The sequence below is a fragment of the Rhinatrema bivittatum genome, chromosome 18 (assembly GCF_901001135.1).
Source record: "Rhinatrema bivittatum chromosome 18, aRhiBiv1.1, whole genome shotgun sequence".
Lineage (NCBI taxonomy): Eukaryota > Metazoa > Chordata > Amphibia > Gymnophiona > Rhinatrematidae > Rhinatrema > Rhinatrema bivittatum.
Window position 1 is genome coordinate 17415865 of NC_042632.1, and position 25052 is coordinate 17440916.

Consider the following 25052-nt stretch of genomic DNA (forward strand, 5'->3'; position numbering starts at 1 on the left):
TTGTTTTATTAATGATGTTATTTATTTGTTCTTGCCCGATTTTATGTATCTGCCACCGTGTTTCTATTTATTTTACTTTGTAAACCGTTGTGATTGACTACAGAACAATGCTATATAAACACAATAAAATAAATAAATAAGCCCAGTGATAGAGAGTTCAAGCCTATTCCATTAAGGGTTGCTATTTACTGAGACCATCCAATGGCTATTTCAAAGGTTATCAGCAACTTCCAGGAAAGGATGTAATAAAATGGTAGCTTTGTCAAAACACAGAAATAGTCTCTCTTTTTCCAGCTAGCTGGTTCCAACCCAACATTGGATCTACTAAAATCTTTGAGTTCAAACAGCAGATCTCTCCACAGACTAGGCTATTCTCACAAACAACTTCCAAACTTCTCCTCTCAGGATTCCCTCGAAGACTACAAGGATCCTCCTGAATCCTTCTAGGTGTAACGGTGTTTCTTATTTTACTAGCAAAAATAAGAAACCTCCTACATTAACCTGCCTGTAAATTTGATTGAAAGGTTAAAGTTAAACATCCCTTATTAAGTAGGCAGAAACTTTTATTAAATATCTTGATGCCAATATACCAATTAACTATGAGGCTTTAAAGTCTACTAATCCCCCCAGCCCTCATCAACAAGGTAAATAAAGATCTTAGTTAATGATCCACATATTTCTTGACTTGGTAGAATAGTGAGCATAAAAATACACCTCCTCACACATTTGTTGTTTGTTTCACCCCCTACTAATAGAGGTTCCAAATACGATTTTAAAGTCCCTATTAAAACGGTGACTGATTTTATTAGGATCTCACATAAAGTATTATTTAAAACTAGATTAGATAGGGGACTAGCAATACTGCATTTACAAGGCCCGGATGTAATAAAGTGCGTTAGGCTGTGAACACGACAGCGCATGGCTCTCTGCACATTCTTGTGTGTACAATTTTACTTCTGATGTAGCAAAGAGTCTTGCACACAAAAAGTGTGCGCACAAACCTGAGTAAAAACGTGCAGGCAGATGAGTGCACAGGCCGAACACACATTTTAATTTGGGGGAGGGAGAAGGGAGAGCATTCTTAAGGCTTTCAAATGATTGAGAAGATCTGGTGCTCCACGCTTTTGCAGATGAAAGGCAGGACTGGGAGAGACAGCAGGTGGCAAGAGTCATGGGAAAAGCCCCACACAGCTATGATCAAGAAGTGAAATGGGAATTTGGGGGGGGGGGGGAAGAGGGGAGAAATTCAAATCCTACTGCCATCTTGCAACCAGGTGGACAATGACAATCTATTCTCAGATAAATATTTTAAAAAAATTAAATTCATTTAAAAAGACCTTTTTATTCCTCCTTCCTTAATTGCTGGCAGGAGCTGTGCTTTGTACCAACAGCGACCTTGGACATCAATTTTAATGGGTTTTCTAACACTTTTTTTTTTTTTTTTTAAATGCATGCAAAAACCCAAACAAGTAGATCACACATTCGTCCAAGCAGCAATTTAAACATCTGTGTCCCTGGACAGTCCCTCCCCTAGATGCCTGTCTTGCTTAGCCTAGTCCACTCAGTATAGTGAGAGGAGCCTCCCTTCACTCAGAATCCCTTGCAGGGCTGATCCTTTAGAAGGACTGGGCTGGATAGCTGTGGCTGGTCTCTTAAGTGGTTTGAGGGCCTTTCCTTTACACTCCCTCACACTCAGACCCAGGCTATGTCAAAATATATACAGGGGCTTCATCCAACCCTCATCTTCCCCAGCATGTGTCCGCTTCTTCTTTGTGGGGAAAAAGGATGGTTCCCTTAGGCCCTGCACTGATTACAGGGGCCTCAGTGCTATAATGAGGAAGAACCGCTATCCACTGCCCCTTATCATGGAGATATGTCTCCGAGGGGCACAAATTTTCACCAAGCTTGATCTGCACAAGGCCTATAAACTTATATGGATCCATGAGGGTAATGAATGGAAGACGGCCTTCGACACCAGAGATAACCATTATGAATATTTGGTGATGCCATTCTGCTTATGTAATGCTCCCGCTGTCTTCCAACACATGGTCAATGAGATATTTTGGGATCTTTTTATGGTAATGTACCTTGATGATATACTCATCTTTTCTCAATCCCTGGCCCAACATCAGCAGCACATAAAACAGTTTCTGCAGAGGATTCGAGCAGCATCTTTATGCTAAACTAGAAAAATGTATGTTCGAACAAGAAGAATTACCGTTCCTAGGTTACATGATTTACTAGCATGGGTTCTGCATGGATCCTGAAAAGCAGAAAGCCATCCTGAACTGGCCCCAACCTGTGAGACTTAAGGCTTTACAATGCTTTCTGGGCATCACCAATTATTATAGACAGTTTATACCTGGATAATCCTTGCTGGCAGTTCCTCTTACCACTCTCACAAAGAAGGGTGCAGATAGTGAGCATTGGCCAGAAGAGGCATCCAAGCATCTTAAACAAAAATTTCTCAAGGAACCATGCCTTCATCATCTGGACCTATCAAAACCCTTTGTTCTAGAGGTAGATGATTCTGCCATTGGGGTAGGAGCTGACCTCACCCAACATGATGAACACGAGACTCTTTTTCCATGCTCTTCTATTCTAAAAACATTTTCCCCAGCAGAGAAAAACTACACCATTGGGGATCTTGAGTTCCTGGCAGTTTAGCTAGCATTAGAAGAATGGCACCATCTATTAGAAGGAGCCCAACATCAATTACAATCTATATGGATTACATGAATCTAGAATACTTTCCACAGGCTCAAAGGGTTGAACCCTCGACAAGCTCTGAGGTCATTGATTTTCAATCATTTCAATTTTGAATTATGCTACTGTCCTGCAGAAAAGAATCAATGAACGGATGCTCTTTCATGATCATTTGAGACAGAAGATGCCCCAAAGTCTCCTCACTACATCATAGACCCAGCGAAAATTATGATCACCACTGTCATACCTGTACCACCTGGGAAAACTGTCATTCCTAAATGACTCAGGGAAAGAGTATTAAAATGGGCTTATGATTTCCATCTGGCAAGACATCCTGGGATCACCTGAACCCTGGAGCTTTTTAACCATCATAACTGGTGGGCCCAGTTGAAGCAAGATGTGAACTGCTATGTGGAGTCCTGCCCCACCTGTGCAAGGCATAAGGGCTCTCAGATTTGCCCTTGGGGGCTGTTATGTCATTGCCAGATCCTGAGAAACCCTGGACCTACTTGGCCACTGACTTTGTCACTGACCTTCCCCTTCCTGGCCTACCATCCGCACCAGAGTTGGCTTATCTCTTTGTGCATTATCTTCCATTTACATGGACTTCCTTCTCAAATCCTCTCAGACCGAGGCATATAATTCATTGCCCATTTCTGGAGAGGCTTATGTAAGAGGTTTGGCATCACTTGGATTTCACTTCTGCTTACCATCCACAAAATAATGGGCAAATGGAAAGGGTCAATCAAATTCTTAAAAGTTTTCTAAGGGCCTACGTCAATAAGCGTCAAGACAATTGGGCTTCCCTTCTCTCCTGGGTGAAGTTCTGCCTCAATAACCATGTAGGGAGTTCTATGGGAGCCTCTCCCTTCCAGATTGTCTTTGGGTGCCATCCTTGGGTCCCGCATCTAGCACCTCTCTCCATTTCCTGCCCAGTGGCTAACATCATGAGCAGCAATCTAAAGGATCTATGGCTTAGAATGCATCAACTGCTCACTGCAACGGCAGATCGATTTAAGAAACAAGCTGATAAAAGACACTGGCCTGCATCACAGTTCAAACCATGAGATTGTGGTGTGGCTAAGCACCTGAAATCAGGTGGATTACTGGGCCATTTCCCATCCTGCAGCTGAAACTTATACCTACACTGAAGATCCATAACGTGTTCCATGTATCTCTTTTAAAACCCCTGCTGATCTCATGGCCTTCTCATTACCCTCCAAGCCCAACAGATGCTATCTCTGAAAAAGATACTAAATTCAAGGTCCAGGAAATCCTAAACTCTTGGAGACATCATAGCCATCTAGAATATCTCTTTTCCTGGATAAACTTCGGGCCAGAAGAAAACTCATGGGAATCTGCATCCAAACCTCAAGCCCCTCAGATGGTACAGGACTTCCATAATTGGTTCTCCCAGAAACCCAAACATAGAGGCCTCAGGAAGGGGCTTAGAAGAGGGGTACTGTAATGTTTGCCGGTCATGGGGTCACCCCATGACTGGCAGCACTTATCCCAGGATGCCGACAACCTCCGAAATGGCATGAATGCCACGACACCATCAGTAATGCTGCTTCCTGGGCTCTTCTAGGTGCACATGTGCATGGTGTGCACCTTATGAAGACCTGAGTGGGAAACCCAGCTTCCAGCGCACAATGATAACGTCACATGGCTGGGTATAAAAGGCCCAGTTGCTCTCCATAGGATTGCCCCAGCAACAGGTCTTTTCCAGGTCTATCAAATTGCTTGGCAAACTTATTTTGATGAATTCACATCTCTTCTTATGGCTGCAAATCACACTTTCTCAGTGATGCCTCATGTGATCTTGAACAAGTCACTTTTTCTACCTGTGTCCTAGTTTATCCTAGCGTAATTGCCAATTTTTTTTATTATTAATAGAAAAATTGCTTCTCTACCCCAGGGGTATGCATGTTTTCAGAGTATTATATGATAAAAATACTGTATTGGGAACCTGTTAAAATGAAAAGTGTACTACAAATCTATACTATGATAATGATTAGTATATTCTAAATATCACCTTTGAAAAATATAACACGGACACCATAAATTAAGCAGGTAATACTCCTCTGCTTCAGTATAGAAAAGCAATATATTTGATATGAATATGTTGACTTATTACTCACATTTTCAGTAAGGTCAGTTTGGGAGCTAACATCCAGATATTGCCTGGAGTTCTCAAAGGAGATATTACTGGCCCATAGATCAGATTGCGACCCTTTGTCAGACAGAAATCCATCCTTCAGTCTGGCGAGACTCTAAATCAAGAGAGAATCAATTGTTGATAGGTGCCCCAAAATGTCATTAAATCATTATTAGCGGCTTTCAATAACTCCAGTTGGGTGTTAGAACTCACCAATGAAGAAGATATAGACTCACATTGTTTAGACAAGGTGCCCAAGATGCTTTACCATTCTCCCTGTTCCTCACTTCCAGATACTGTCCTATGCTTTACATTAACAGGTGTTTCATTTCCACTGATGTGGATTAAAATTGACTTCTCTTTTTCCTGTTTCCAGTTGAAAAAGAGCAGTTTCATCCTGGAAGGTACAACCTCATTCTGTTTCAGATATTCAGAGGGATAGCCGTGTTAGCAGGTGTAGCAAAAGTGGCACAAGTTGAGTGGCACCTTACAGGCTGACCAATTTATTGAGGCAGGAGCTTTCGAGGACAGGGTCCATTTGTCAGATGTAGGGTCCACTTTGTCATGCATCTGTCCTCAAAAGCTCATGCCTGAAATTGGTTAGTCAATAAGGTGCTAGCTGCCTCGTGTCATTCTATTTAGTTCCAGATTTCTTAACCTTCCTCATTCTCATCTGCACCAAAGATTTCGTAAGCCTTCTTGCTGCTGAAGTGGATCAGATTTAGACCATGTAGTCCCCAAAATATCAATGAAGTCTGTTCATACCTTTTCATATATTTTCTTTATATTTTGATATTTATGTGGTAACAAAATACAAATTCTGCTTTGCAAATGTTAAGCACCTGATTCATGAAGGTCGTTTCTCATACACAGAATGGGAGAAAAACCCTGGTGAATCAGGCCCTAGGTATCAGGACCAGATCTGGGGTTGGCCAATTTGGCCCTACCTGGATTTTTCACCAGTGATTAGATTTGGTAGTGCTACAGTTAATGAGAAGATGTATGTCATGTTGGATCCCTTCATTCAGCCTCTGAGAAAGCCTTTCAGTGGCAGACTGTGATACCAGGGTCAGCCCTGCAGGGATAATGACCTTCCCTCCTTCCTGAGTATCTATTCAATGGTGCATATGTCTGGTAGTGCTTTATAAATGATAAATAGTAATCCTAATAGCCCCCCTGAGACAACCTGTGACCTGCAGGGCTAACTGTCCTATCTCAACCATCTGTATTTAAATTGCTCTAAAATAAGTGCTTTTCTCTGAGTAATTTTACATTTTGTCTGCTACACCATCTGTGCTTGTTATAATTCACAGTGGCTCAGAGCTGCTCTTTGATCTATCACATTGCTGCTGAATTTCAGCACCTGGATGAGAGCTTGTTTCTCCTTCTCCCCGGAGCTGATGGCCTTCTTGATGGCTTTCATCTCACTTAAAATGGCTTGTGCTTCATCCAGCTTGTATCCACCTTGAGCACTGGACATTTTCAGATCAATTCTGCATGGGAACGGAGCACACGGTTAATGACCCAGCACTGCACTTACCTTCAGACACATCAACTAGGGTAAGCTGTGTGCACTTTACTGCAAAACACTCAACAGAATCCTCTTACAGCATATTTTGTATACAGCTCAGCTGGCAGTTAAAATCATTAAGGTCCTCAGCTTTTTGTTCCTCAGGTACCATTGATGTTTAAGGATTTTGCAAGATGCTCCTAGGTTGGGAGTTGCTTCTGAGCTGGTTCTCATTAGGCATGGTGGAATGCTGCATGAACCACCATGAAAAGAGTCTAGAAAAGAGACTTTTCCCAAACAAAGGATGTGGCCATACAAAAAAAGTATACAACAATTATTTAAAAGTATAAAAACTTAAAATAAATTGAGTTTGCTGGGACAAAAAAAAGAAGGCAGACCATGAAAAAAGACCAGAAGCACATTTCTATTTTTGTCATGGCTTGCCTTCTGCCGCTGCTCAGTCATTAATGCATACACACAAAAATGATTAATATATTAATTTAAAGAGGAGCTGAAAAATTGTACTTATCCATAGTCTGAGCCCTTCCCATAGGGTGGGACAGGAAGGGTCATTTTCAGCAACCTGCACATAGCTAAACAAAATGTTCAACGTAACCTGTGGACATAAATCCGCCGTGCAAATTCTCAAGTCGTGCCGGTCCACGTACAGGCATGTGTGCAAGAAGTTTGCCTGCCCCTGAGCAGGTCTAGATTTACAGGCATACGTTCGAAGTATGAGCACAAGTGCTTTCCACGGTCCAACCTCATCCCTCGAATGTGGGCAAAAAGTGTGGCTAAAATCAGCTTTTCCCAGCAGAAACCCTCCCTCCGGTTGATTTTCAGAAGGCAGACAAAGGGTGGTTTAGGCAAAAAATAATCCTTTTGAAAAATTACCCTTAGTGGTCATAATCCAAATCCTATGGCAGTGCTCTGGATAAATCAGGGGAAGAGTAAATAAATCACTGGCAACATGTTAGATGGTCATTTTCAAAGCCATTTCTGTGCCCAAAACACAGGTTTGTACACATAAGGGGCTCCTTATAAAATTGCACGAGGTTTGTATGCATAGGAGTAAGCGAACAGCCCGATTTCAGGGGGAGGTAGTAACGGGACAGAGGTGGGATTTACTTCTGATTTTAAAAAATGCACGCGGATATTAACACGCGTAAGTTACAGTACATCCTGCAGACAGCAAGTGGAACTCTGTGCAGGTGAGTTTGTGCACGTTATTTTGGATCAATAGGAAAAGCCCGCCCAAGGACGAGGAAATGCTATGGAGGGTAGGACGTGTGTAATTAGCTTAAATGGCTTGCTGTAGGGCACACACTGTGTTGCAAAACTATGGGATCACAGTTTCACAGTTCTAGGGTTTTAACCTTTGGACTACACTGCCAGCCCCAGTTGGAGAGGCCTTCTGATTAGAGTGGTTGCATGCGGGTAGTGGAGGACATCCCGTAGCTAGAGAAGAGAATCAGTTGAACAAAAATGATGGAGGAGGTCTGAACCCAATTGCCTTGTTGTGTTCATTAGTTTACGTATGTGGGTGTGTGTATATGTATGTATATGTATATATATAAAAGAATTAAAAAGAATTAAATAAAATAAATATGTATATATATATATGTGTGTGTGTATACTTAACTTCTGAGGAGTGCAGGCTCAGCCAGCACTGGAGACTTAGCATTTTAGTTCTTTGTTTTTTTACTTGTCTGTAGGTTTACTGACGGCAGCCCTAGTGTATCATTGTTTATAGGGTGGCAGGGGTCCAAGAACACTTATCATTAACATAAGAACATAAGAAAATGCCATACTGGGTCAGACCAAGGGTCCATCAAGCCCAGCATCCTGTTTCCAACAGTGGCCAATCCAGGCCATAAGAACCTGGCAAGTACCCAAAAACTAAGTCTATTCCATGTAACCATTGCTAATGGCAGTGGCTATTCTCTAAGTGAACTTAATAGCAGGTAATGGACTTCTCCTCCAAGAACTTATCCAATCCTTTTTTAAACACAGCTATACTAACTGCACTAACCACATCCTCTGGCAACAAATTCCAGAGTTTAATTGTGCGTTGAGTAAAAAAGAACTTTCTCCGATTAGTTTTAAATGTGCCCCATGCTAACTTCATGGAGTGTTCCCTAATCTTTCTATTATCCGAAAGAGTAAATAACCGATTCACATCTACCCATTCTAGACCTCTCATGATTTTTAACACCTCTATCATATCCCCCCTCAGTCGTCTCTTCTCCAAGCTGAAAAGTCCTAACCTCTTTAGTCTTTCCTCATTGGGGAGTTGTTCCATTCCCCTTATCATTTTGGTTGCCCTTCTCTGTACCTTCTCCATCGCAATTATATCTTTTTTGCGATGCGGTGACCAGAATTGTACACAGTAATCAAGGTGCGGTCTCACCATGGAGCGATACAGAGGCATTATGACATTTTCCGTTTTATTCATCATTCCTTTTCTAATAATTCCTAACATTCTGTTTGCTTTTTTGACTGCTGCAGCACACTGAGCCGACGATTTCAATGTGTTATCCACTACATTGTTACTAGGGATTGTGGAGGATGCAAGAATGTGTGTCATGGCTTGTAGGACAGAGGAGGGATGTAAGAATATTTGTCATTGCAGGGTGGTAGAAACATAGAAAATGATGGCAAAAAGGACCAAACAGTCCATCCAGTCTGCCCAGCAAGCTTATGGTAGCATCTGCTGTGCCATACAGGTCACCCCCTTACTTAGTTTCCCAAAGCGTCAAAGTCAGGGCCCTTGTTTGTTGCTGTTACCCCTTGCCATTGAAACAGAGAGCAATGCTGAAGTTGCATCAAAAGTAGTCAGGGCCCTTGTTGGTTGCTGTCTGAGTCCAATTCCCTGTTACATTTTGCTGTTGAAGCAGACAGCAATGTTGGAGCTGCATCCAAAGTATCAGGCTTATTGGTTAAGAGTAGTAACAAATTACCCCCATGCTTATTTGTTTTCCCCCAGGCTTGTTTCCCCAGACTGTAAAATCCAATGTCCTTATTGGTTGCTGTCTGAATCTAATTCCCCTTTTCCTCTTTTTCCCCCCTGCCGTTAAAGCAGAAAGCAATAAAGGAGTTGCATCAACAGTATGAAGGCTTATTGGTTAAGGGTAGTAACCGCTCACCAGCAAGTTACCCCCATTCACTCTTTTCTTCATTTCCATCCTCTAACCTCGAAGGATCCACAGTGTTTATCCCATGCCCCTTTGAAATCTTTCACCATTTTTGTCTTCACCACATCCTCCAGAAGGGCATTCCAGGTATCCACCACCCTTCTCTGTGAAGAAATATTTCCTGACATTGGTTCTGAGTCTTTTTCCCTGGAATTTCATTATGTGACCCCTAGTTCTACTGATTTCTTTCCAATGGAAAAGGCTTGTCGATTGTGCATCATTAAAACCTTTCAGGTATCTGAAGGTCTGTATCATATCCCCCCTGCACCTCCTCACCTCATAAGTCATTTGATGGAGACCTCCCCACCATTTTTGTGGCCCTTCTCTGGACTGCCTCCATCCTGTCTCTGTCCCTTTTGAGATACGGCCTCCAGAACTGAATAGAATGCTCCAGGTGAGGCCTCACCAAGTCCTGTACAAGGGGACTCTCCCTTCCTTTTTCTTACTGGTTATTCCTCTCTCAATGCAACCCAGCATTCTTCTGGCTTTAGCTATTGCCTTGTCACATTGCTTCACCATCTTCAGCTCACTAGACACTATCACCCCAAGATCCCTCTCTTGCTCCATGCACAACAGCCCTTTACCCCCAAGACATACATCTCTTTTGGATTACCACACCCCAGATGCATGACTCTGTACTTCTTGGCACTGAATCCCAGCTGCCTTATCTTTGACCACCATTCAAGCTTCCTTAAATAACGTCTCATTCTCTCTACTCCTTCTGACGCGACAACTCTTGCAGATCTTTGTAATATCTACAAAAAGACAAATGTTACCTTCTATCCCTTCTGCAATGAAACTCTCAAAGATATTGAACAGGACCTTTCTCAACACCGATCCTTGCAGCACTCCACTTAGCACCTCTCTCTCTTCAGAGTAGGTTCCATTTACCATCACATGCTGTCTCCTATTAGTCAACCAGTTTGTAATTCATGCCACCATCTTGGCGCTCACTCTCAAGCTTCTCATTTTATTCACAAGCCTCTTACGCGGGACCTTATCAAAAGCTTTGCTGAAATCCAAGTAGATGACATCGAGCACTCTTCCTCAATCCAATTGCTTAGTTACCCAATCAAAAAAAGTCAATCAGATTTGTCTGACAGGACTTTACTCTGGTGAATCCATGCTGCCTCTGGCCAGCAATTCTGACTGTAGATAGTTCACTATTCTTTCCTTCAGCAGTGTCTCCATTACTTTTCCTACCACTGAGGTGAGGCTAACTGGCCTGTAGTTTCCAGTCTCCTCTCTGCTCCCACTCTTGTGAAGCAGGACCATTATCGCTCTTCTCCAATTATGCAGCACCACTCCCGTTTCTAGGAATCTATTGAACAGGTCATGTAGCGGACCTGCCAGCACATCTCTAAGCTGCCTCAGCATATTGGGATGAGCCTCATCAGGTCACATGGCTTTTCCACCTTCAGTTTTCCTAGCTCTTCCTATACATTCTCTTCTGTAAACAGAGTTTTGTCTACTCCATCCCCCTCCATTTTCTTGTTAACTATTTATTTATTTAATTAAAGGCTTTTATATACCGGAGTTCATGCACTAGTGCATACCACTTCGGTTTACACAGAACAAGGATCAGAAAATTACATCAAACAGATTGAACAATTAAACAAATATACAATTACATCCAACGATTGGGTATAAATAACATGGCTAACTTAGTAGGAACTTAGAGTTTGAGGTAAAGGAGAACTTAGAGTTTGAGGTAAACTAGCGACGGTCCTTTTCCAGGGTTTTCTTTAGTAAACACTGAACTGAAGTATTTTTTAAATATTTCTGCCATTTCTTCGTCTCTCTCTCCACACAGTGATTCTTTTCACCTTTCAATTTCAGTATACTACTTCAGACCTTTCTCTGAAAAATGTTTTGTCACCTCACTTTACCTCTTTGGCAATTTTATTTATTTAGGAATTTTATATACTGTCATTCCAAAAGAAGATCACAACGGTTTACAAAAGCAACATTCATATGTTGGTCCATTCTAAAAATCACAGCCTCTTTTGTTCCTAATGGCTGCCAAAGGGCTCTTACCAACCTTTCAGTCCTCCACACCACCCAGGTCCCTGGCTTTAAAAGAGTATTTAGGGGATTTGATGTTTCCACAATTGGTTCCAGTTATACCTAGGTTTTTGAATGGGAGGAAAACACTGGGATGTTTGCACTGAGAAATCCGCAGCAGCTTTTGCACCAGTTCAAAACTGATACATCTGTTCCTTTGGGTCCTTGCGCTCTTCTCCTCACACCCATGGGCCAGAGCCAGTGAGCGAGAATGGGACTATAATTTGGGTTAGCTGGAGATGGACTCTTGGAAGCCAACTGGCCACAGCAGCCACTTTCATTTTACGCTCTACAAGCCTCAAAGGAAGCGCAATTTAACCCTAAGAAAATCTCATAACTTAAGACAGCACTATCATCCTGACAATAACGATTAAAATATAATATACACATTATCATTTATCAGTTTATTTTAACTATTATATTGGAATGAATCAAAATGATATATTATTTATAAATAAATAACTCCTTCCCTTTCTACCCAGTTTAATAATTTAACAATTCTTTCTTCTGCCTTTCTTTTTGCTTTCTTGCTTTCTTTCTTCGTCTCCCTCAGTTTCACCAGATATTCTTCCTTGTGTTTCTCTCTTTGGGATCCTTTTTATTTCTTGCCTGATGCTTTTTTTTGCTTTTATTGTATCAGCCACCTCCTTTGAGAACCAGATTGGTTTCTTAGTTCTCTTGCTTTTGTTTACTTTTCTAACATATGGATTTGTTGCCTTTGTAATTGCTCCTTTTAGTTTGACCCACTGTTGTTTCAACTGTCTCATTTTCTCCCAATCTTCTAGTTCTCCAGGTACTTCCCCATTTCAACAAAATCCAAAGTTTTGAAATGCAAAACTTGGGTCTTTGTATGACTTCTCCGGATCCTATTTGCAATATCAAACCATACTGTTTGATGATCACTGGTGCTGAGGTGGGCACCCACCCGGACATTAGAGACATTAGCCCCGTTAGTGAGCACTAGAGTATAGCCCCCTCCCTCGTGGGTTCCATTACCATTTGTTTGAACAGAGCCCCTTGCAGGGCATCCGCTATCTTTCTACTTCTGTTAGATTCTGCAGAAGGGATTCTCCAGTCTATGTATGGCAGATTCAAATCTCCAACAATCACTACTTCTCCCTACTTTCCCATCTTTTGGATGTTTTCAACCAGAACGCTGTCTAGTTCTTCTGTTTGATTCAGAGGCCTGTAAACCACTCCAGTAAAAATGGATGCACAACCATCATCTTTTTTAGGATGGCCCATAATGCTTTTTCTTTGCCCCATCTTCCTTGCAGTTCAGTTGCCTGGATATTGTTTTTATAACACTATTCCACAACAGAGATTACCGACCAAGTATATAACTTGTTACTTTACAAAAATCACTACTTGGTTCTAATATTTTGGCTAAGGTATTTACTGAAACCTTACTCAATTTTTATTTTTATGTTTTTTTAATTTTTTTAGGTCAAAAAATTTTTTTTAGAAGGACGGGGATTTTTTTAGAAGAACGGGAATTAGTTATTATTGATTTAAATCAACTTTCTTCTCTCTGTGCAAACGCACTATTTGTTGTTATTACAAACCGTCAGAAATTAATATGCTGATGGAAGAGCGTTAGACGGAGGCTTGTTTGAGCACCGGGAAAATTGAAAAATGAATGAATATCCAGTTGGACTTTGGTGAAAAGAAAATGTACATGAATGAACCAGGAGGAAGACACTGCATGTCGAAACTTGCACAAGTCGGGATTAATTCAAGACTTTCCAAAGCTAAGTACAGCATATTAATTTCTGACGGTTTGTAATAACAACAAATAGTGTGTTTGCACAGAGAGAAGAAAGTTGATTTAAATCAATAATAACTAAAGGAATAAAAATGATATTTACTGATACTTAACTCTAAAAGTTTTTAAAACATAATTTGTTGAAATAAAAATATGGAGGTTGGAGGGTGTGTTGATGATTAGACGGCAAAGGCACCAAGGGGGTTGCCACACATTCACTATATGAAACCATCCCCGTCCTTCTAAAAAAATTTTTTTTGACCTAAAAAATTTTAAAAAAACATAAAAATAAATATTGAGTAATGTTTCAGTAAATACCTTAGCCAAAATATTAGAACCAAGTAGTGATTTTTGTAAAGTAACTGGATATTGTTTTTGACAAAGAGCTACTCCTCCTCTCTGTCCTTCCTTAACAAGTTATAGCCCAGTATGACCGTATCCCAATCATGAGATTTCGTGATCCATGTTTCCATGACAGCAACTAATTCCAAGTCCGCCTCCATCATTAGGGCTTGCAGGTCTGGGATTTTATTGCCCAGACTACGAGCATTTGTGCTCATAGCTTTCCAGCTTTTGTCGTTCAGGTTTTCTGCTTCTCTTGGACTTGTTTTGTGCCTTATTCAGCTGACTTTTGTTATCCCCTTCACCTATTTCCTTTGTATATTTATTTGGGGGGGGGGGGGGGGTAACAAATGTTATAATGCCTCTGTATCGCTCCATGGTGAGACCGCACCTTGAATACGGTGTACAATTCTGGTCACCGCATCTCAAAAAAGATATAGTTGCGATGGAGAAGGTACAGAGAAGGGCGAACAAAATGATAAGGGGAATGGAACAGCTCCCCTGTGAGGAAAGACTAAAGAGGTTAGGACTTTTCAGCTGCGAGAAGAGACGGCTGAGGGGGGATATGATAGAGGTGTTGAAAATCATGAGAGGTCTAGAACGGGTAGATGTGAATCAGTTATTTACTCTTTCGGATAATAGAAAGACTAGGAGGCACTCCATGAAGTTAGAATGTGGCACATTTAGAACTAATCGGAGAAAGTTCTTTTTTACTCAATGCACAATTAAACTCTGGAATTTGTTGCCAGAGGATGTGGTTAGTGCAGTTAGTATAGCTGTGTTTAAAAAAGGATTGGATAAGTTCTTGGAGGAGAAGTCCATTACCTGCTATTAATTAAGTTGACTTAGAAAATAGCCACTGCTATTACTAGCCACGGTAACATGGAATAGACTTAGTTTTTGGGTACTTGCCAGGTTCTTATGGCCTGGATTGGCCACTGTTGGAAACAGGATGCTGGGCTTGATGGACCCTTGGTCTGACCCAGTATGGCATGTTCTTATGTTCCTTACACAGGTAGATAATTGTAAGAATCCTTTTTATTTTTGGTTAGGTAGTGAAGGATGTAAGAATACTCAGTATTAGTTGTAGAGAGGTGAGATATTAAGAATCTGTGTCCCCCGAGCCCAAGATAGTGCTGTAAAAAGACACTAAGAGGAACTCTGACCTTGTTGGGGATTTTTGCTTTGTGAAATGTTTGCCTGTGGTCAAGAGCAAGGTGAGGTTTTGAGGGGCTTCCCCTACTTGCTCTAAACTGGTCCCGATGCATCAAACGGTGATTCCTGAGCTTCTATGAGTGTCCCCACTGATGTCGGGTTTGTCCTTCATTGCCGCTGGATGTTAGGGAGTAGAACAGTGGCCGGAAGACACTGAAGAAGTGTTCCTGAGTCCTGACACAAGTTCCTCCCTCCCCGGCTGTTTTTTCGGCGGTGTCATTACTATGCATTACGGAACTCATGGCAACTGGCCTGGACCAGAGCGAAGTGGGTGCACAGGTGCTGGGTGGAACTGTGTCTGCAGATGCCATTGTGAGCAGAGTCTGGGACCAACCGTGTGCTGGTGTGCACGTTATTGGCTTTGAGGTTAGTGATGTGCCTTCTGTGGAGATTCTTCTTCTTCTAATCAAGCCACTGTTCCTACTGTTTCTTCTCGCATACTTGTGGAAGCCCAATAGTGAGGCCCCGCACCCTGAAGCCCTTTCCTATTACTCTGGAGACGTCTTGTCCTCTGTGGAGTCCTCTTTGGCCTCGCTATCTTTGTCTGTTAACAATTTCAACAGCTGGATACAGTCTCATGATAATTTGTTGGAGAATCACTCTCAACTAACTGCTTCACTTACACAGACTATAGAGAAGATTTCTATTCCCAAAGCAAAAAAAGTCAAGCAGCATTGTCTGAATCAAGAAGGCTCCTCACCCAGTAAAAATGTTACTAGTGCTAATTTGTTATGGGTTTGACAGTTGCTTGGTTTTGATTGTAAATATTACTACCCTTATCATAAGGCTTGGGGGTAATTGCATGGAGCGACAATTTCTATCCTTGGAGCAGCAAATACTACCATAAGACGCTTGCTGGGCAGACTGGATGAGCCATCTGGTCCTTTTCTGCTGTCATTAGTATGTCACTATGTTCAGTCAACCCTTGTGCAAAATATAAATATGATCCATCATAGAATGGAGAATTTGGAAAATACTGTAAGATCTCTACATTTACGAGTTCTTAATTTCCTGCTGATCTCTCTGATATCCCCTGTGGAACTATTTAAGTCTTATATGCAAGATATTTTGGGTTTACCACAAGGGGTTACGCCCTCCATCAAAAAATCTTTCTATATTCCTGATGGAGGAGAAAAAGTTGGCAAACAGGTTGGTCCAGAAACTCAACAGCAGTCTGGAGCATCTCTGAATATCTCTGTGATCCTGGAATCCATTGTGGTGGATTAAGGCTCATCGAGCCACCCTGTTAGTGACTTTCTCTTCTCAGTCAGACTGAGACTTAGTGCTCCGACTGTTTTTTTCACTGTACTCATATGCCTTTTATGGGGCTCAAAATAAAACTTTTCCTGATTTTTGTAGAGCTATGCAGGAAAGCAGGAAGAAAGTCCTGGCTATGTGTCAGGAAGCTGCAACACTGGGTGCTGGCTTTTTCTTTTGTTTTCCTTTGATTATTTTGTCCTCAGATAGGTTGGCCTTTTTGAATCTTCTCAGCTTCGGTACTTTATTGATTCTAGGCCTCCTGTGAGGGATGGACCTTTTGGATCTTGATGAGGTCAGGTTATGTGGAGGGTGTGTGGTTTATCCTCTGTTTTAATAAAGGGTGACATTATCTTTTTGGAAGAAGTTTTATTATTTTTATTTTTTCCTGTATTCTCTTCCTGGACTTCTGGGCTCCCCTTATGTTGTTGTGGTCTTTGTATGCAATTGTGTAAATGTTCTTTTTTCTTACATATATGGTTTTGTATTATTTCTCCTTGATAGTTTGTTCATTTCAAGTTTTGCTTGACATGTTAACTATGTAATCCATAAATGAAGAGTTAAAAAAATGAATATGTCCCTTTGTGTAGGGCGCCAGCTCTCTAACAATACTTGTTATTGTAGTGCGGTAGGGATCCATGAATATCTGACATTGAAAGATCCCGCACCCCTCGACTTGCACCTTGCAATGTGCAGAAGTCCCCTGGACCTGCTCTGGGGGCCCACTGAGAAAGGTTCCTGGTATCGGCAACCAAGAGGCACGAATGCCTTTCCAAAGGCTGCCATTGTGCATTCCAATGCATGAACAGCGCACTTCAGCAGCTGGCGCCCTCTCAGACCTTGCTTTCATATTTCACTATCGCACCCAGCATTCAGGAAAGTACCTGCTCATTTTCAAGTTGCCTGTCTTCTACGCTGAAACAAGGGACTGTGTCACTGCTAATGGCAGAGATGTCAAGCAAGGCTGTGAGAAATCCCCGCCTCTGGTTTACTGCCAAATATTATGTAGTAGACAAAGATGAGAAGTGGCAAATTCTCGTGAAAACCATTGGCCATGTCTAACCAAAGGGAACACAAATTCATTGGAATAAAACTAATCTGTTTCTATGGACGAGTGAAAAGTCAAAAGCTTTTTTCCACAAATATTTTGCAATGACAAACATGCTACTTTTTGTGCTTTTGACTTTTAAAAGCCTTCCTGTTGCAGCCACAGAAATGAAGCATTTCTGCGCAGGGGGAACATGTGGGATCATTTTCAAAGCCACCTGAGGCGCATTCATTGGCTTGGAAAGTTGATTTCTGCAGGCCCCGTGAATAGGCAATTCCGTGCTGGGCCTGCGCGCCGGGGTCCTGGCTCCGGCAGTCTCTCTGGCCCCCTCTCCGTTCTCTCGCTCTTCCGAAAGAAAGGGCTGAGCTGATGGCAGGGGGCGAAGCAAAGCAGTGCAACTGGTTGAGCCGCAGTCTTAGCAGCCACCCTGGAACAATAAGGGACATTCTTCTGAGAGCCTGGCGGGGAAACAATCCTGAGCTATCATGCGACAGGTGAGTCACCCTGGAAGCACTCCCGCAGGAACCTGAAACTCGCATTCTCGCTGCAAGGTAGTTTCTGTACCAGGGAACTGGCTCACTGTCCACCTTCTTTGCCTGGTTAAAGCCACGGTGGGCCCTGTCTGCTGCACGGTGGCCCCAGGTTTGACTTAGGAGCACAGCTCTCACTGCAATAAGGAAGGAGAACTGCAGGAACAGCCCAGCTCTTTTTTATTTATTTTTTAAAGTGGACCTAACATTTCAGCCGGCATGAAAGCAGTGCCTGGCCAGCCCTTGGGCTCCCTCCTCCTCCTCTTTGTCACGCCTCTGACCACCAACTGAGAGTTTTGGGACACCCAGTTGGTGGCTGGGGACTTCAGGAAAGGAAGACAAAGGTGCAAATTCACCAGATATTTCTCGCTCTGGGTCACTGCTTTGTTGTTTGGAGGGAGGGAGGAGAATTGTTGACTGGGAAAACTGGATTACTGCCTTTTATGGGATAAGCTCCGATGGATATAAAGTGGCCTGTCCAAGTCACGCAGAGAGTCAGTGGCAGAGGTGAGTCAAAGCCTCACGTCTCATATGGACTGCTGACTCACACTTTAATGCTCTAAGCTACAGACCCCTCCTTCTCTGGGTGTACAAGTCAAGTTTATAACCTGCAGGGGTAAAATTAACCACCAAACAATAAACTACATTCCAGCATAATTCAGCCAGAAGAGAACGCCGCCTGCTCTGGAGTCCTCGAGAGCCAGCCTTGCCCCTGGGATTGATGATGTGCCAGTTGTCCGGTGTTCCCATGCTGCCCCCATCCGGGGGAGACTTTTAACTGCCCTGGGCAGGTCACCCCTTTGTGAGCGACCAAGAGTCTGGGTGTTATAGTTAGGCATTTAGTATTCAGTGGTATTCTGAAGGGCTGGCTATGGCTGAGAGGCCTGAGGAAAGGGCTGGTTTACGTTGTGCTTCCTGATTCCCCATGTATTGATCTACTAATTGTTTTGATATACTGATGTACCTTACCGATGCATTAAAATTTGCTTCATTAGGTTAATATTTAACACGCAGCAATGCATCATTCTTCTTGCATTATTTCTCTTTTTGTAAACCACTTAGGGTTGGATCTTGGTATGAAGAAGATGAATACAAATTAACATTAATATTTCCCAAGATGCCCCCCTGTGTCGCACAAAGCCTGTGCTCTTCCCCAGCCTGACTCTGGCTGGCCAAGCAGGGGACCTGTGTGCCGAAGGGAAGGCAAGCTCCGTGCAATGTGCAGGCAAAGATCTTTGGGAAAGATGTACCGAGCACAAAAGAGGGGAAAAAGAGTACAGCTGGCCCAAAGGGTATTTGTGTGGCTTAGGATTTAGCATTGTAATGTGTAGAACACCTTTGATTTGGCACCTTTGGGGAGTGGCTGTGCTCTCTGGTCTGGTCTGCTTTCCTAAGGGCTGGATTTCTAAGGGTTTGGATTTATAATACACTGCACAGAATCTGCCAGGAAATTAAAGCACACTTTAAACTGCTCCACTGTGCAGCTGCTCCTGTTTAACTGGGCTGCACTCCTACACACTTACTGCTTCAGCGTCTGGAAGCCGTTCTCCTTGTAGTGCAGCTCCTGTCTCATGTAGAGGACCTCTCGTTTCAGTTTATTCACCTGTGGAGAGAGCAAGACAAGAGCAGTGTGAGCAGAACTGTTTTGTTTGACATCTACTGCCATTGTAAAACAAAAGCTTCCAGACCGCCCCAGCAAAAGGCAGAATGCTTTGGGACCGTATCGTTACTCCTGCAGGCAAGGTTGCAAGCAATGCCGCAAATATAGACCCAAGGAAGCCGAAGCCACGCTCCCTATGCCAGCACGAAACACTCCTTTCCCTCATATTAGCTGATACAAAACATTACTTGTTCCTTTGCTAAATAGAAATCCAGCGGCAAAAGCCACTTTGAGAAAGAGGAACTTACAGCACAACCAAATGTCATATTTGCTTACTTAAAGCCAAACTTTATCCTGCCATAAGGAAACTGCTGCAGCATCTAGCCGCCTGCAGAGCTTTCTTGTACATCGACTTAGATTAGCAGCCAAAACAGGTTCTTGCACTCCTGGAGGCCAACATGCAAGCACGAGGTGCGCTCTCTTCTTGTGTGACCTCAATGCTCCACCAGCTCTTTTCACTGTGCAAGCCACAGAGGGCTAACAGCTGAACCCCGCTTGGGCAGAGGGAAGAGGCCAGGGGCTGAGAGAGAAGGAGCTCTGTGGACTCCAAAGTTCAATAGAACTAGGGGTCATGAAATGAAACTCCAGGGAGGGCAACACAGAACCAACGTCAGGAAGTATTTCTTCACGGAGAGGGTGGTGGATGCCTGGAATGCCCTTCCGGAGGAGGTGAAGACAAAAACAGTCAAGTAATTCAGAGGGGCATGGGATAAACACTGTGGATCCCTAAAGGCTAGAGGATAGATTTAAAGAAGAGAGTGCATGGGGGTAACTGGGGATAACTTGCTGGTGTGGCCACCCTTAACAAATAAGCCTTGATTCTGTTAATGCAACTCCATCATTGCTCTATGCTTCAACAGCAGTGAGAAAAGAGAAATTGGATTCAACAGCATCCGAGGGCCCTGACTTTTATAGTCTGGGAAACTGATAAGCATGGGGGGTAGCCTGCACAATGCAGCAGAAACCGGCATAAGCATAAGCTTGCTGGGCAGACTGGGTGGATCAGTTGGTCCTTTTCTGCCATCATTTCTATGTTCACTGTCTGGCAGACAGGATGGATGAGATGATCTCAAAGTGCCACCCGCTGACAGCAATTGTCCCCCCAACAAGTGAGTCTGGGTCAGGAAGACGCTGCTTCTGCAGGCTTTACTCAGCCTCGCCACGATATCTTGGAATGTTACAGGCTTGGGAAAGGAAAGGAAGCCTCACCCGAGTCCTTCTTACCCTGGATTTTGTGGTTGCGATTTCCGCCTTCAGGATGTCAGGGTCATACTTCGAGCTGGACGAGGAGCCGGACACCACTGGAAGACAGGAGGTCAGAGTGAGCCCAAACGTGGCACGCCTCATACAAGGAAGACCAAGCGTAAAATGCAGAGCAGAGTCCCAGGGGAGAGCCGGAAGCTGCAGGCTGGTACCACATACTGCACCACTTCTGACACCGCGCAGATGTCACAATGAAATCAAGTCCAGTTTTTCACAATATTAAATGCAGCCTAATAGTTAATTATTTTGAAATGTAAGTAATATGAAAACAAGTGAGTTGAAGGTGTGTTGGATGCATGGAAGGGCTTCATGAGGTGGGTGGTGGCTGCAAAGAATTCAGGAAAGCTTGGAATGAATGCAGAGAAGGTGAAGGGGGGGGGAGGGGGGAGCCTTGGAGAAGCCGAGGTCTCAGGCACTGCACCAGGATATAAACTGGGCCGATTATTGGGTCTTACAGCCTTTACTACCTCTCACCATCATTTTCCACATTTCTGTGGAAGGGACTCCGCTCATGCGTATCAAGTATCTTTGACTAATTCTTATATTAGTCCAAGAGGTTTCGCAGCTTGTAGAGGATTCCGCAGCAGCAATACATAATCAAAGCTTTCTCCCACCCTTCTGTGCATTGTGAGATCAGAAATGTTATTTTCACTCCCATGACGGAAGTGCTTGCAGCTACTAACACAAGATCAGGTACCCCTGGCGATCCTCTGAGGAGGTGGGGACAGGCTTGGCGTACTGGTTAGAATAATTTGGAAAGAGGCTGGATCCCTAAGTTCAATGCATCTGTCATTGGCACTGTGGTACCCACGTAGCCTGTAAGCTCTTGGGGCAGGGATACCTGCATGTGTATATATTGTACAACGGTCTCCAGCAGAAGGGACTGACTCTTGGGCAGGATTGGGCTCTTGCAATGAAACTTGAGTTTTATTAAATATTTAAAAATTTATTCTGCAGTATAATTATAAATACAAAGAGAACACACAATGAATCACAGAAATAATTATTACTGGCTTTTATCAGGTTCCTTATTTTCCATGGTAGGCCTCAGGGATGCTTTTGATATGTTTGCAGTACAGATAAATGGGGAAATCCACACTGCCAGCCCACTGCACACCTCCATACTTAGCTATTATCACAAAGATCAAAAGCTGGGCTCAGGAGTTTAGCACACATGCCAGCAGACTTCCCTCTAAGCACACTGCGCCCTCTGAAATGCCAGCACCGCTGTTCATCTTGCAGTGTGGATGGTACAGAGGGAGCGGCACACAGTGCAGGAGAAGCCAAGATTTTGCCCAGGAACCCCAAGCCCCTCCTCCCATGGCCTAGCTGATGAAAACCCCCAATGCACACCTCTGGCCCAAAAGCAATAGACTGGCGGGAGCAGTGCCTTGCACATGTGAACGTGATCCAACGCTCTGTCACTTGTACATGAGCCCTGTCCGTGTGCCTCTATTGCCACAATGTACTCACAGCTCGTCTGGGAGCCCAGCTTGTGTTTCCAGACATCGTGCAGTTGCCGGTACTCCTGCTGGGCCAGCTCCAGCCTCTGCTGCTTCACCTGGAAGATCTCCTTCTGAGCCAGCAGGGCCTCCTGGGCCAGTACAAGGTAGTCCTTCAGCATGCGCTCCTGCTCCTGCCGCCACAACACCCGAGGGTCCTCAATCTGTGTGCTTTCTGGAAGAGAGGTCACAGGATCTTTAAGGATCACAGGAGGACTTCCTGGAAGAGACCTGAAGAGGTCATCTAGCCCACTCTCTGCCTCTGGGCAGGTTCTGTTTGTCTTACCACCTGGGCTACGGGAGCGATCACAGTTTCCAGAGGTAACCTGTTCCAGTGTACGGGCGCCCATACTGCTGCCGCCAGCTCTTTGCACAGCAACACAGAGGGGACAGAAGGCACTCACCCTGGTAACAGAGCTGGTAAGAAGTGCCCGAGCTTAGCCCAGCTGAAGTCCATGCCAGGATCCCGGGGAAGAAGGTACAAAGCTCACCTAGGTTGTGTTTTCACATCTATCCGAGCTATTTGCCATGAGAAAAGCATCGGCAGAGAAAGCCAATGCAAATGTCATGGGAGCTTGGTCTCTGGGTACATTTTCAAAGTAGGAGCTAGGGATGTGCTTTCGTTGAAAACATTTCCTGTTTCGTTTTGCAAATTTGTGGATTGGCAGATTATATATGTATTAAATAAATAAAAATTACATTTTGTTTGCGGTTTTTTTTTTTTTAATGTAATTTTCTTTCTTGCCTGCCCTGCTTCCGCCAAAATTAAAAAGTCCCCCTCCCACCCCCCACGGTCCCCTTAAACTTCTCCCATAGCCGTAGGGTCCCAATGGGGCAAGAGCGATGCCCGCTTGATCCTCCCCTGATCGGACCCTACAGCTGTGGGGTAAATTTGATGGAGGAGGTTTTGTTTTTTTAGATATTTCCAGCACATTTTTTAATCATGACCCGAACTAAATAAAACGATGAAAGAAAGCCAAACCCCGCACACCCTAGCAACCCGGCCCTTCCTCACAGTCTGGAGAAAGTCCACAGATGCAGAGTTCCTGGGGAGGCCATTTCCCAAATCTCCCCCAAAACGTACTGGCAGGCCAGGGCCATCCTTTCCATCATCCCTTCCTGTTGCTACCCAGGTTCTCCCTCCTCAGAGGCGAAAGGCACAAGGATGCAAAGCCCAGAAAAGACAAGAACCGAGGGGCTGTGGTGAGCTCCCCGCCTGCAGATGGGTCAGGCCGCCCCTTCCCTCCAAGCTACTGCAAGCAAACAGAAACAGCTGAGGGGCCAGGAGTGTTTGGGAGGGACAATGTCCAATGTTTCCACTTCTGACCATCAGGGAAAAAAGGGGAAAATCCTTCCAAATGTGTCCTTTTTTCCAGAGCTGCAGCCTCATTACAGCCCACCTTTAGCATCTGAATGTAATCTGCTCTGAGGTTCCAAAAAGCAGAATATAAATCAAAGAAAATAAAAAGATGCATATTTCCCAAAAATGACACAGAGGAAATCAAATTCTTCCCAAGTGCCATCTCCGAGAGACAGAAGCAATAGCAGTCTTGCTTTCCTACCCTTCCAGTCCTCAGCAGTGGTGCTCCCCAGGCTCTCCCCCCTCCCAGACCTCCCAGCCAGACTCAAATGACTCAAATGCAGTGCAATAATGCAAAAACAGAAACATCACCATTCTTAACAAAACAAAATCAATCATAATAAACCATACTAAGAAAAATATTTCAAAACAGCTGATGAACAGAACATCTAATAACTAAGAAGAATAAGGATAAAAAAACCTTTTAATATTTCCTAAAAATCAATTCAATATTTCAAAACAGGAGATGTATCAAACAACATCCAATAATTAAAATGAATAAGGATAAAAAATGTTCCCCTCTCCATACATGGTAACTTTTGATTTCCAGTAACCCTGAGGTTCTAGTGGAGGAGAGGTTGGTGGGCAGAGGAAAAGGGAACACTCAAGCTTTTCCCCCTCTCTCTTACAGACACACACCTACCCTCTCATTCTCACTCCCCTCTTCCACTTTCTCACGCCCCCTTCCCTGCTTTCTCACTCACTTCTCAGTCACTCACCTTCTCCCCTTCCCTATCAGTCATCAACCCCCTTCTACTCACCCCCTTCCATCTCACTCATATTCACTCCCTCCCTCCCACTCACCACTCTCACCCCTTCCCCTTGGATTTCTGCAACCCAAATGCATGACTGCACTTTTGTGCAGCGCAGTATGAATGGTACCAAACTGTAGCTACTTCCCAAAGCCGATGAAGCTCCAAAATCACATTGTCTAGCAGGTGAAGCCATAAAACAACCATCCAACATGGCCCGTGTATCAAAACAGTTCTGCATCAGATGTCCCAAAAAATATCATCAAAAGAAAGGTCTCAATTCCATAATACTGTAACTACAAAATAAACTGCAGGTCTGGCGGTGCTAGGCCTCTGAACATGGAAGGCTGTAAGCGTTCAGTGATTTAAAACCACTGGAACCAAGGCCCATGATTGGGTAAATTATTCTTCTAAGAAACGCAAGGGCTTGGAAAAAACTTGACCTTGCTTTAGCTTCCCATGCACCTTGGGGACTTGTTATTAAAACAGCAGGCCCTTGGGTTCTTACCAGTTTCCTTTCCTTTATGACAATCCTTTTCAATTTGTTAAGTTGCCTATTTACTTACGGTCTACTCCTTTTAATATCTGTGAACCTGCTTTGCACAAACATTCAGCCAATGCAGCCGTAGCCAGTGGACATTGAGGATAGCTATAAAGCGAATATCTCAGCAGCAAGAAATGTCCAGAGACAGCAAGTCACCTGCACTGTAAATCTACCTGGCAGGT

General features: G+C 43.6%; 1 protein-coding gene across 1 annotated transcript in view; it reads right to left on the reverse strand.

The window, feature by feature from the left end:
• The window catches only part of WWC1 (WW and C2 domain containing 1), a 297528-nt gene that overhangs the window by 107833 nt on the left and 164643 nt on the right, over positions 1-25052 (reverse strand). The window contains exons 3-7 of the mRNA XM_029583831.1: positions 22186-22389; positions 20674-20750; positions 19313-19392; positions 6228-6357; positions 4848-4979 (exon numbers count right to left, since the gene is read on the reverse strand). Of these exons, the coding sequence (XP_029439691.1) occupies positions 4848-4979; positions 6228-6357; positions 19313-19392; positions 20674-20750; positions 22186-22389 (623 nt within the window). The remainder of the gene's footprint in view (positions 1-4847; positions 4980-6227; positions 6358-19312; positions 19393-20673; positions 20751-22185; positions 22390-25052) is intronic.